The sequence below is a fragment of the Gymnoscopelus braueri genome (genome assembly GCF_963280865.1).
Source record: "Gymnoscopelus braueri genome assembly, chromosome: 17".
NCBI classification, from domain to species: Eukaryota; Metazoa; Chordata; class Actinopteri; order Myctophiformes; family Myctophidae; genus Gymnoscopelus; species Gymnoscopelus braueri.
The window spans coordinates 45,482,441-45,496,816 of NC_137617.1; the positions used below are offsets into that span (position 1 = coordinate 45,482,441).

At 39.6% G+C, this 14,376-nt stretch overlaps 1 protein-coding gene across 1 annotated transcript; it reads right to left on the reverse strand.

Moving 5' to 3' along the window:
* Window positions 1-2,654: 2,654 nt before the first annotated feature.
* On the reverse strand, window positions 2,655-12,888 carry LOC308104782 (uncharacterized protein). The gene is made up of 11 exons (XM_080455309.1): window positions 12,809-12,888; window positions 10,840-11,000; window positions 9,594-9,654; window positions 8,825-8,875; window positions 7,990-8,039; window positions 7,838-7,887; window positions 7,495-7,721; window positions 6,566-6,819; window positions 4,274-4,393; window positions 3,690-3,825; window positions 2,655-2,993 (listed from the first exon to the last, which is right to left on the reverse strand). The coding sequence occupies exons 2-11, from the start codon at window positions 10,879-10,881 to the stop codon at window positions 2,911-2,913; spliced, it is 1,074 nt and encodes a 357-aa protein (XP_080311435.1). The 5' UTR covers window positions 10,882-11,000; window positions 12,809-12,888; the 3' UTR covers window positions 2,655-2,910.
* Window positions 12,889-14,376: the final 1,488 nt, after the last annotated feature.

Consider the following 14,376-nt stretch of genomic DNA (forward strand, 5'->3'; position numbering starts at 1 on the left):
ATACTGTGTGTTATTGTGAACAAATTTCATGTTCTGCTCTCCTGAGAGCAGACTAGGATGTTCGTCACAAAGAAGAAGCCGTTATTGGCAGTTGCATACGTACATCCTCTGCTCTCATGAGAGCAGAGGATGTGGTCACAAAGAAGAAGCACCCACACCCACAACCGTTAACTTGACCGTGTCAAAACAAGATGACGCCGACATGCACAGACTAACTTCACCCTGTCAAAACAAGATGGAACAGAGACAAGTCGACTTGCTTGTCTCCACACAAACAAACTTTGATTTCCTATTTTTGTTTTCCTTTGACTAACACATCTGGTCAAAATTCATGTCAGATCCTGTGTCTAGGTGAGACATAACCTTTGACACGATCTAAATGTCTAACAAACAATACATGCATACTATGTAGCCTATGCATATTTTCTGCTGCAATTTACAATTATTCGTTACAGTTAGTCAGACAGTATGTACCCTCCCCACTCATCACTGATTACAAGTTACTGCTGTTAGATTAAAAAATGAAACACTGTCTCCCTCTGCTGGCCAGTCCTTGTAATGAAGAATGAAAATGTTCTATTATGTGAAGAAAAAAAAACTATTAACATGAACCTACAGTATCGTCCCTATTCTGGGGCAAATATTCTAAACATGTGAAAATAGCTGATCTACAAGATCATGTACAAGGCAAGGTTGATCAGCTATTTCTGGCTAAGAAATGTTGAGTAGAGGGAGGGGAAACACTGAATGAATGAATAAATAGATAAATAAAAGACTGAATAAAACGTTACAGTTAAAACAGATTTGGTATATGAGTGAATCAATGAGTGAATACATAAGTTTAAGCAACAAAATCTAGTTTTTTTTTATCAAGGTGGTACTAAACAGACTAACAGATCAGTGCAAGTTTTATCACAAAGTGCATCAATTTTAGGAATATATTCAGAGATTCAGGTAGCCCTTATAAATTCAAGGACCTGCTGTAAACTCAAGCACAAGTAAAACAATACTTTCAAGTAAAGTACATTACAGAACAGTGGAAACCCTGACCATTAGGAGAAATAAAAATAAAGACGTCTTGATTGACCTCACTGTCCAATATCCTGTATGAACAAACCAGACTAACAAAAACAAAACTCTGTTGCTCCAAAGGCCATAACACTACCAACAATTTAGTTAGTCCATATTGATTTAAAAAAGCAAAAATAAGTAAAAACACATTGATTGGCTATTCACAGATAGCAGATATGCAAGCTCATAGCGCGTCACTTCGTGGCGCACCATGAGCTTGTAGATCTGCTATTTTTGAAAGATCGTGAAAATGTGTGCAAATCTTTGAATAAATATATATATATATTTTTTAAGATTTCTGTTTTTACTCAAATCTTTGCTTCTGGGGGTCTTTGGAAAAACATATTTTGAGATGGGGGGGTGAGCGGTCCGTGGCCTTGACATGAAAAGGTTTGAGCACCACTGATACGTATATAAACATGTTTTTCTCAGAAAACTGTTAGGTTTTAGAAGACATTTTGTAGAATGGGCCTCAGGTCTTAATGGGTTAACATAACATGCTGAAAAGACCAAGGAACCAATGTACAAGTTTCAATTTATTAGTCAAACACTTCAAACACACGTGCCCCAGGCCTTTCAGACCTTCTATATAAAAACAAAGAAAATTATAAAATCACATACAAATATTTAATTAAAAAATAAAATAAAATCTGATCCCACAATGTAATAAATCCAGTGCAAGTTCTGTTCAAGTGCTGTTCATTATTCTAACCCAAAGTAGGGTCCGGGGACCCCCAGGGGTCCTTGGAAGGTTCCAGGGGGTCGCCAGCAAAAGCATTTAACATATAGCATCGCAATCATTTTATCGCGCCGCACTGCGAGCTTGTACATCTGCTATTTTTGAAAATACTTGAAAAATATCTAAAACTTTTTGAATTTGAATTGTTGAATGTTTAACCCTGAATCTTCTCTTCTTGGGGTCCCTCAGACAAAATATTTTCAGATGGGGGTCCGTGGCCAAATACATATCAATTTGGGGTCCGCGGCACGAAAAAGATTGAGAACCACTGATTTAAGGTGTGACTTGACATAAAAATGGACATGTAATCGATAGGCAAACTCTAGCAGATCAAGGTTGGCTGGAATGTTACGTTTTATGTCATGACACATCTTTTGTTTACTATCGTGAAACCAACATGGCTTTTTTTCTTTTTTCCTCCAATTTTGTCAGGCACCAAGGCACATTTTCTTAAACCATGTAGGACCCACACAGCACGACAATGACAGCACCGAGTGCCGCTCTATGAGCTTGTAGATCTGCTATTTTTAGAAAAATCGTGAAAATGTGTGCAAATAATTTTTTAAGCGAACACTTGTAACTCAAATCTTTGCTTCGGAACAAAATATTTTTAGATGGGGGTCCACGGCCAAATACACATCACTCTTGATGGTCCTTGACGTGAAAAAGTTTGAGAGATATTATAGCAACAGACATTTAGAAGACATTTGTAGAATCCCCCCAGAAGCAAAGATTTGAGTTACAAATGTCTGCTAAGATTTGCACACATTTTCACGATTTTTCAAAAATAGCAGATCTACAAGCTCATAGCGCGGCACTCGGTGCCACGCTATGAGCTTGTTTATCTGCTATTTTTGAATAGCCCAAAAACATCTAAAAATGCACAGATGCGTTCCCGGGTTAGAAACCTTTGTGTCTGTGTCACTTGATTTGTCACCTTGTTGAGTGAAAGCTCTACACGGTTCTGGTCACGTTCTGCTAGTCCTGAATCACACTGGAACATGGAACCTGTTCAGTTATCTGAGAGGGAAGTTGCGGTGTTGATTAAAAAAACACCTGGTTTGGGGTTTGTATAGTCCGTTATCACTTAGCAGTCACTGTCACTCGCCCGAGCCCGGCTGAAGCTGACCGAGTAGTAGTTGTAGTTTGCTGCCCATGTTCTCTGTGCTGCCCAGCAAGTCACCTGACACGAGAACAAAAGATAGGCCTCGTCATTCAGAAATGCACTGCAACGTTACACACATTAAGATAAAGCACCAATAAACACACAAACATTCAAGTAGAGAGGTGACTGTGTACACACACACACAGGCAGTGGTGTAAAGTAACTAAGTACATTTACTCAAGTACTGTACTTAAGTACACTTTTGAGGGTTTTTTACTTTAATGGAGTATTTCCCATTTCCACTACTTTTACTTCTACTCCACTACATCTCAGAGGCAAATATTATACTTTTAGCTACTCCACTACAATTATTTGACAACTTTAGTTACTAGTTACTTTGCTGATTTAGATTATTATCACAAAACATACATTAACCACTTCAGCCCTATTTACATTTCGGCCATTTGAAAATAGCTGATCTACAAGCTCACAATGTGTCGCGATGCGACACATTGTGAGCTTGTAGATCTGCTATTTTCAAAAGATGTTTTAATACATTTTGAACTTGGCATCAAAATACATTCTGCACAATGAGTACTTTTACTTTTGGTACAAAGTATATTTTGATGCTAATACTTTTGTACTTTTACTCAGGTAAAATGTTTTACTACACTACAGTATTGATACTTTTACTTAAGTAAAAAAATTGAGTACTTTTTCCACCACTGCATACAGGTGACTGAGTACAGGTGACAGTGTACATACGGTAGGTACCTTCTCGAATGGTTGCAGTCCATACAGTAACATCAGAACCATGCCGTTTAAGGCTCAGTTTGAATGGAGGTGGCTGCTCATAGTATGCTTCAAAGAAACCTCTGAACTCTGTTGATTCCAGGGTGAATGGCAGGTACTACACAGACACACAAAACATTAACAATTAACTTACACACATGCATGATGAATACATAAAACATGTTCATAACTACACCTATATCTACTAGGCATGTAAACTGGTGACAATGTAAATGGATTTAATAAAGAATGTATCGCGATGCAAACAGCAGAGGGCGCGTAAAAAAAAAATAGTACAGGAAAATACAGGATCTTTGTAAGAGAATTGATTAAAAGAATAGTTTTAAGTCATTTGCTACTGTATTGAAAAGAAGAGAAAACACAGTATTGTAAAAAAAATACTGGATTTGTGGAAGAGAAATTATTTTAAAAACTCAGTCATTTGTCTGGAAAATAAATGTGTTTAAAAAAATCGTGAAAAATCATATTGTGAACATGGTATCATGATTGGAAACATATGGTGAGTTGAGTGAATCGTTACATGACTAATATACACACAAACGCACCACGGGATCAATTTCCCCACTCGGCTCACTCATCAGATGGTACTTCTGCTCTACCAGCAGACAGAAGGAGTCGATGTCAACCGTACAGAAACGTCCCTTCTTCAAAGTCCTCTTGATGTCCTGCCGCGCACGCACGCACGCACGCACGCACGCACGCACGCACGCACGCACGCACGCACACACACACACACACACACACACACACACACACACACACACACACACACACACACACACACACACACACACACACACACACACACACACACACACACACACACACACACACACACACACACACACACACACACACACACACACACACACACACACACACACACACACACACACACACACACACACACACACACACACACACACAGTGATGAACAACAGGAGAGAGAGAGGGGAGGGAAGAGGCAAGGGAGTAGGTAGGGAGTGAAAAACAAACAAAACAAAACAGTCACTTCTTCTCAGACAATTAGAAGCAGTGGTCAAGTACTGTACTTAAGTACAATTTTGAGGTGTCTTTACTTTAGTGTCTTTACTTTACTTAGTGTAGTATTTCCAATGTTCAGTACTTTTACTTCTACTCCACTACATCTCAGAGGCAAACATTATACTTTTACTCCACTACAATTATTTGACAACCTTAGTTACTAGTTACTTTATAGATTTAGATTATTAATACAAAACATACATTGACCACTTCAGCCCCATATATATTTTGGAAATTTGAAAATAGGAGAACTACAAGCTCTCAATGCGACGCACTCCTGGTGGCGCTATAACAGGCCCATGTGAAAGATTTGGGGCAGAGGTTCTGAATTGGCATCCAGGGAGTGTGTGTGCAGAGTTTCGGAGCGACCGGGCCAACGGTGCCGGAGATTAGCTGGTGACAGACGGACACACACACACACGGACGGACTGACAGGGGGTAAAACATACTCTCTCGCCATGCCTTCGGCCTGGCGGAGACAACTATGCATTATACCTGTAACAATTGACGCACCTGTATATGTCTGTCTGTTTATTTTTGAAAAAGCAACCCATATATTTGAACGGAAATGTATATTTGTATCCTGTGCTTAGAAAAAAAAAAAGTTTTTTGGGTTTTTTTTTTTGGTTTGACCATGAGGGGCCACAGAGACGCTGCGTTGGGTCCCGCGGGTTGAGTAGCGCTGACATAGACGCTCGATAAAGCCGGATGCACCACGGTGGATTCGAACCCACAACCTCTGTGGTGGTGGCCAGACACTTTACCACTGCGCCACCCGAGCGCCCATATTGAGGCATTCTTAATCTATTTTATTTAATATTTCTCTAAATTTCCGCAGATACATTTATTTGGACTGGATGTGGTGTTGATACAATAGTCAAGACACTGCCTGTGGTTGTTAGTTCAACTAGAGTCTAGTTGAACTAACAACCACAGACATGACTCCTCTTTGGTAGCAATCTGTCTAGTTACTAGACAGATTGCTACCAAAGAGGAGTCTGAAGAGGATGTCTGAAGAGTCAAAAACCAAAGTTAAACTGACTGTGTGGACAGATAACCCTCATTATGCAATAGAGGTACAGTACAAGTACCGTGACTTCGCACCATATAGGCAGGAAAGCATGCATTATGCTGAACAACATCCTCTTTTCACTTTTCAGGGAGCTCCTTTGCAGTCTATCCTTATAGAGTTCTAAAACGGTGGTTTTCAACCTTTTTCATATCAAAGTCTATTATTTTTGGGGCCATTTGAGCCACGGAACCACAGACTCTCAGACCCAAAACTTATATTATAGAATATTTTGTTGTTTTTTGTTTTGTTGGATAAAATGTTGTCCACAATTCCATCCATGCTGTATTGATGTTGGTACCATCAAACAGGCAAACTTTGATCAAAATAACAATTATTTAATTAAGTAATGCAGATGTTTAACAATAATTTAACTCTTGAGAGTGTAAAATGAAACCAAATGGACCCGTAAGGGTCCATTTGGTTTCATTTTACACTCTCAAGAGTTAAAGATCTATAAGGGTCCATTTGGTTTCATTTTACACTCTGAAGAGTTAAAGATCTATAAAGGGTTAATTTTCTTTGGTTACCAACTCTCCATCATTTAGCTGGGGACCACCTGGGATCACTTCAAGAACCACTGGTGGTCCCCGGACCACTAGTTGAATACCACTGCTCTAAAACGTTATTATTTTAAAAAGGTAAAAGATATTGAGATAATGTTTCACACGATCGCGATCATGATACAAAAAAAACATTGTCTCCATCTTTGTGGCCTCCTCACTTGAATATGTGATGAGTTGCAGCTAGCGAGGAAGATGCGGAAGCAGTGGTTGTCCATACTACTCCCCAGATTCTCGTAGACCATCACGGCTCCGTGGTTTTCCACCTGCTGTGCGTCCCGGGCGATGGCACCCATGGGTGACAGGGAGGAGGACACCGGCCACTTCAGATGACTACCGGAGTACTGGACCCTCTCAATGAGGGGATTCTTGCCTGTGACGCGTAGGACACCCAATACCTTCTCTTCTCCCTGGCCTGCAGGTGAAGACAATGAGGAGGAAGGAAGGAGGGACACTTTTATAAGAGACAACAAGACAGAAAGGCTAAAGACAGACAATAGTGTAACAGAAATATCACTGTAGTAGGATGCTGTTATCTGGGTTCCAGTGGTGGAAAAAGTCCGGAATTCAAAATTTACTTGAGTAAAAGTACAAAAGTATTGGTGTCAAAACTTAAAGTACCAAAAGTAGAAAGTACTCATTATGCAGAATATACGTTTTCAAATAAATAAAAAATCTAATCTTTTGAAAATAGCAGATCTACAAGCTCACAATGCGTTGCATCAAGACGCATTGTGAGCTCGAAATCGGCTATTTTCAAATGGCCGAAATGTATACATAGGGCTGAAGTGGTTCATGTATGTTTTGAAGTAACTAGTAACTCAAATGTTCAAATAATTGTAGTAGAGTAAAAGTAGAATATTTTCCTCTGAGAAGTAGCGGAGTAGAAGTAAAAGAACAGACAATTGGAAATACTCCAGTCAAGTAAAAGATACCTCAAAATTGTACTTATGTACAGTACTTGAATACATGTACTTAGTTACTTTACACAATAATTACGCAGTGACTCTACTTTACAATAATATTAGACATTAGAAGATTTTCGTTGTAGTCAATAATAAATATGTCAGAGCCAGCATTATACTCTCACCAGTCAGGCACAGGGAGTGGGGGAGCTGGATGGACTTGAGGGCAGATGCATCCTTGTTGACTGTGTGTACGTTGAATATGGGACCAGCGATCATCCAAGGGTTCTGGACGAAGTTGTTGAACTTGGACCAGGACAGGATGGAATAACCCACCAGAACTTGCTCAGACGCCTCAAATATCAAGCCTGTTAACTCACACTCATATGTCCCCTCTCCCTCCAGCTGAGCCCTAAAGAATTCGCGCGCACACACACACACACGCCAAAAATCAAAGCCTTATAAGGAATAAGAAGAATATAATTAAACTAGGTGGTCAGATGATGTCAAAGTGATGTCCAGACTCACTGCAAGCGTCCTCTGGAGAGCTTTTCAGGAGTGATCTTCTTGCCGTAGCTCTACCAAGCAAACACACACACACACAGGTGATCATTTAGGATCAACAACAGTCATCATACAGTACATATATGTAGAAGAGTAGCTGCTTTGAACAAACTGACCTGCTGGACATGTTGGCATTTCTCACAGCAAGATCTTAAGTAAACCTCATCTGGGATGACAAAAAATAATAACAATAGTTACACGTATTTTCAAGGATTCGTAGATTCGTTCCTTCATTCATTCATTTCTCATCTAACATTATCAGAATCATCCATATCAGGATTCTTCAGCTCTATCCACAAGTTTCCGAGGGCACGGTGGGAATCACTTCCTGTCGACTTGATCAGGTATCAGGGATCAAATCGACAGGAAGTGATGCCCACCGTGCCCTAGGAAACTTGTGGATAGGAAGACATTAACCCATTAACAGTTTTCTGAAATATGAATGTTGCCAAAATTATACGTATTTGGCCGTGGACCCCCAACAAAAAAAAAAGTTAAAAAATATATACTGTATATATTTATTCAAAGATTTGCACACATTTTCAAGATAAAAAAAAATAGCAGATTTACAAGCTCATAACGCAGCACGAAGTGATGTGCTATATCTGCTATCTTTAAATAGCCAAAGTATAAAATAATGGTTAAAGTGGGTACACATGCAGATGCTTTCCCGGTTTCAATGGGTTAAAGAGAAGACATTTACAGTAGTTGTGTGTTAGTTACTATTGACTGACAACCCTTTCAGCCAATCAGCAATTCGTTCCACCACCACCACAGAGCAACGTGACGCAAGGGGACGTTTGAAAGGGCCATGCCGAAAATAGGTTGCTTTATTCGGATACGTGAGTGTCACTGCCCGCCCCTGCCGGTTCTCTGAATTCAGGAGACCTGTGCTCTGAGGAGCACACGTTTCTAGTTGCATAATTGATTAAGGAGAGTTGCATTATTTACCTTCCTCTCCATGTTGAATCCCCAGCATCTTCATCATGTTCTTCATGTCTTCTGTAGAGAGTAAAGACAGTGGACAGTTAGTGGATCAGAGGCAGCTTGGAGGCTGACCGTGTAAAACACTGGTTCTCAAAGTGGGGTCCCTGGGGGGGGTACCAGGGGGTCCCCAGTTAATAAAGCGTCGCATTGGCGACGCTTTATTAACTGGGCGAACATTTTGAACTCATATCTTTGCTTCTGGGGGTCTCTCTGGCACAACTGATTTCAGGTGGGGGTCCGTGGTCAAATACGATGGCAATTTGGGGGTCCTTGGCATGACATTTTTTTAGAGACACTCCTCTGTAACCATCAAAAAGACGTCCATACAACGTCGATACGACGCCGTCGCAAAAACACACTGATGGGATTACTGAAAATGAATTAAGAAATGGTAGAATATATCCCTCCCCTCTAAATTCAATAAAGCAAAGATATGATTGCTATTAACTACCTAGAGTGAGGTTCCAAATGGGGCTATTAACTACCATAAAGAACATAATGTAAAGCAGCCTAAAAGGATTATGTCAACCAGGCAGGGACATTAGCTGGTATTGTTAGCATTATTAATATACATTGATATAACTATATAAACATGTTGATGTAAATACATTTGACTACAAAAGGCAAAAAGTCTATCAAGCGTTTTGCTCTCATGTTGTTGCCGCGACACCTGCTGGCTGACAAAAGTCAATGCATTGGTGTAAAAGAGATAGATATGATCCATGTCCCTCACCAGAATACTCCTCCTCCTCCTCTTCCTCCTCCTCTTCCTCTGATGAGCTATTAGACGAATCCTAAGAATGATGAGGAGAAATCATAAAACACCAACTTTCGGCAAGATTCAGCCAGTCTGAGAAATTAACCTTCAGAAAGTAACAGCATATTTTAAGTGATTTAATCTACAAAACCCAGTTCAATTATTCTATTGATTATTGATAACTGGCAAATCACTTAGTAACTCATTTAAGAAGTCCATTATCCAAGGACATCCCTTGGCGATAGAGCTTTCAGCGTGGCAGCCCCTGACCTCTGGAACTCTCTCCCAATGGAGATTCGCCAGATGCCAACATTGGACTCCTTCAAGTCCGCACTGAAGAGACATTTATTTACCCAGGCTTTTGGCAATTAATTTGTTCTTTTGTGTACTGTAAAGCGTCCTTGGGTTTCTGAAAGGCGCTTTATAAATCCAAGTTATTATTATTATTATTAAGGACAGATATCGGATTGGTCTTTTATGGACATACACAGGGTGCAGTGGGTGCCAGGCACAAATTACATGAATGAACATAAAGTAAATCAGTGTTCTGAAAATGACCATGTTTGGTGGAGAAATTACACGAAGAAACATTGAACAGAGATTGTTGTTAAAAAAAACAACAGCAGTTGACTTATTAAAAAGACTGAATGGTTTTCACTTTACAGACCTTGTCTTTTTTGTCTCATTCCTAAGCCAATAATTTGATGACCGTCAGCGGTTCCGGTAGGAGACACAAAGAGTCTCCTTTGTGTCTCCTACCGGAACCGCTGCCTACAGGTCCGCTGGTCATCAAATTATTGGCTTAGGAATGCGACAAGTCTCCATGGGGTGACTAATAATGATTTTTCTGGGGTGAACTATCCCTTCAAACATCAATGTGATGTTATGATACGTTTGTTGGATGTGATTTTTACTACATGAATTGTATTTTAAGTGAGGTTAGTCTTTTGGAGACTCATTTCATTATATGACTAATTTTTGCAGTATTTTGTTTTTCTCTAACGTCATCCCCTCTCTTCTCTTGTCTAGGGACAGATTCTAGGAGACATACAGTACTTTAAATAATTACGCAATGATTAATTACATATGATTATGTACATTTAGAGTTGTTATTATTAACATGTAGCGTATTGTACTACGCATCTGCACTAAGACAAAAGTGCAAATATTTCCCTAAACTAAAGTTAATCAATCAGTTTATCTATGAAGCAACATCTCTCACACTCATCGTGTCAGCCTCTGTCTGGGTAGGAACTCCACTCATGCTCTCATATGCTGAATAGGATGCCCCGTGATGTTTCTTCTCCAGCCAATCAGAGACCTTCTTCTTGTCAGGTGACCAGCTGTACACATGTCCCGTCTCAGGTGGCGTTTCACCACTCACTGGAACACAAGACAACAGACAGCAAGACATTTACAAAGAGAACATTGCCACAGGTGCTCCGTTCTGTTCCAATCCGTACCAAAGGCCACATGGCGGGCTGAAGTTCTAGTAGACGAAATAGAAGTGTGTGTGTGTGTGGGGGGGGGGGGGGTATCCGGTTTGAATCATACATTTTAGTGTATGATGGAAACATTGTTCGACTACATCAATGTAAACTGTGAGATATCTTGTGTGTGAAGTTGACACTTTGGCCAGAGGGTGGCGTCAGAGTCAAGGTCAGGGGTTCGCTCAAATGGTGAGGATACATTACTCAGAGTACATGAATGTGCTCAGCCCAGTGGTTTTCATAGCAATCCCTTCTTGTCTATAACTGGACATTGTGACCTACGGACGGCCAGACAAACTAAATAGCCATACAAATTGGCAATATCACCAATCCTGTGATAAACATAATTCTGAGTGTGTTGGAGTGAGAGCTGATGCTGCAGTACAGTTTGACAGACACTAGAGACAGTGAACAGTCCATTGATGGATGACTGTACAGCAAACTGTACATCCATCATTTACTGTAATCTGATGTGTTTACCAAACTTTTCAGGTCACAACCCCCCAAAATAATCATATTTGAACTGGGGACCCCCCAAAATAATCATATTTGAACTGGGGACCCCCCACCCTGACAAGCACTTGGAATTGTAGGAATTGAGGTATTATATTTTGTTTGACTTGGTTCCACAGATAAATGTTGTGAAAACAGCCGAATAGCCAATCGGCTATTTTCACAATAGTTGCCTCTTTCTTAGGTAATATTTGACAATTTGGCAAATGTTTGACCATTTCTTATAGTATAGTTTGTTGGTTACTTTTGACGTAGTAATGGTCTTATTAGTTTTTTCATGTTAGAGGTATTAAAAATATTTTAAAAATCCTTAAATTGTCACTTCAGAAATGTGCAGATACCCTGCATACACTTATACTGTATGTATGTTGCACATTAAGCTAATCATCTGGGGACCCCTCAAAATCATTTGGGGGCCCCCCCAGGGGTCCCGACTCCCAGTTTGGGAACCACTGTCATAGACGACACTTGGTTTCCTGTACTCTCCTAACCCTAACCCCCCCTTGATTACACCCAGCGATGGCAGTGCAGTGCATGTCATCGGAGAACTTCTGCATATTATGCAAGAACCTCTTTTTCAAGGGAATCGCCCATGCTTGTGGCCGTGGTTTAGGCAGAGTTACTGTGAGGTTAAGGTTAGTGTTAGGGTTACAGTTAGGGATAGAATAACCACGGCCACCTGGGCGAAATACAACAAGAAAGAGGCTCTTCCTTCTGCATAATATGACACATCTCTGAGCAGTGGGTGAAATCTGCTGTGTCGTAGTCGAATAGCCGACACGTGGCGATAGGCCTATCGACATTCGCTGGTCACAAAACCTTTTAAAAAGCACTTAAACCCCAGCATCGGTATTGTGGGGAAAGCTTTCGCTGAAAACAGCAGATCGACAAGCTCATGAGCTTGTCGATCTGCAAAAGCTTTCCCAATAATAACAGAAAACAGAAAACATACTAGTATTGAGCCCTGAGGGACTCCGTTTACCCATATGGGGTTCAAGTGGTTAACTCCACTTGAGTTTGAGTTTGGTAAAATGTTATTATGAAACATGTAAGTATCTGACCATATATACAGTAAAAAAAAGAAATACAGTATTCTATTATATGATACAATAAAACATATTAAATTAAATCATTAAAAACTCAACAGAGATACACATTTGAATGATAAGATATTACTCTTTAACTCACCTCAGTTTTTATTATTTTCTGGAAGGAAAAATGTTGATTCGTAGACTTGAGCAGAACGTTGTGAGTACTTCCTCTTTCTGAGAGGGGAACTGACAGGAAGGAACCAACTGAACTTCAGACCTGGAGCAACCGCTGCACATGATTGGATAGTTTACAGTATGTCACTGCATTCTGGGAAATGTAGTGAAATGGTTTGTTGCCATTTGACAACATGCAATAAAGCAGTGGTTCCAAGAAAAAACAGAAGTTAGTTCACAATGGTGTTACATGAGGGACTTAGTTATGATTGTTGTGCAACATGTTTAATCAGATAGACAAGTCCTCACACCCCCTCTGTGACCTTTTCCATTATTTTTTAATACTTTAAACTTCATTCACAGATATTATAAGCAAATATTGTACTTGGTACTCCACTACAATTATTTTAAAGCTTTAATTACTAATTCAATTATTATTACATAACATTATTGCAAAACATACATTACATAATTAACCACTTAAGCCCTATTTTATACTTAGGCTATTTGAAAATATCTGGATTAACTAGTATACTATACACAGCTATACACAGTAATCTTACTGATCTAGTGATCGTATAGTGGATTTTATACAGTTTACATAAATAAAACAAGACTTCCCTCTTAATATAAAATACAGAAAATATAAAATACATGTATCTTTTACCATGAACTGTTAGTTTTGTTTTTTTTGGGTGGTATTTTAGCTTTTTTATCAAATCACATGAATTTGCACCAAAAATGAATGGCACCATTTGCACAATGACATGATTACAACACTCTTTAACAACATGCCTGCATTCACAATAAATGGACACATAGGAGACAGTATGTCAAGCACATGTGGACATCAAAAGCTCTTGTCTGTCTGGGAAGACAACAACACAATCTGTCAGCTACTTGTACTGGAAGACGTTTTGTACAAGCAGTGGTGTAAAGTATCTACTGTAAGTACACATACTCAAGTACTGTACTCTTAAGTACAATGTTTAGGTATTTTTTACTTTACTGGAGTATTTCCAATTTTCTGTACTTTTACTTCTACTCATAGGCGTTTTTTAAGGGAAATTATTAGGTTTTTTTTCGGTTTAAAACGTCTCTGCACGGCGGCATGTAGGCTAATATAATGCATGTTTTATCTATAACTGAAAAAACTATAAAACAACAGCAATCTGGGGACAACAGTACCAACACACTCTCCCAGCCTGTCATCTTGTTGTGACTGTCACAGTATTTCCACTACACAGGATCTACACGCTATTAAAGCCAACAGCACACATTTAACCAAATTAAAATACACCACACACTCAAACACAAATACGTTTATAAGCCACTTCTATTAAACCAAATAATAAAAGTCTCGCTGTAACAGTGCTGCAAGTAGGTTAACTGCACAGATAGACAGACAGGTAGGTAGGTAGGTAGGTAGGTAGGTAGGTTAACTGCACAGACAGACAGACAGACAGACAGACAGACAGACAGACAGACAGACAGACAGACAGACAGGTAGGTAGGTTAACTGCACAGACAGACAGACAGACAGACAGACAG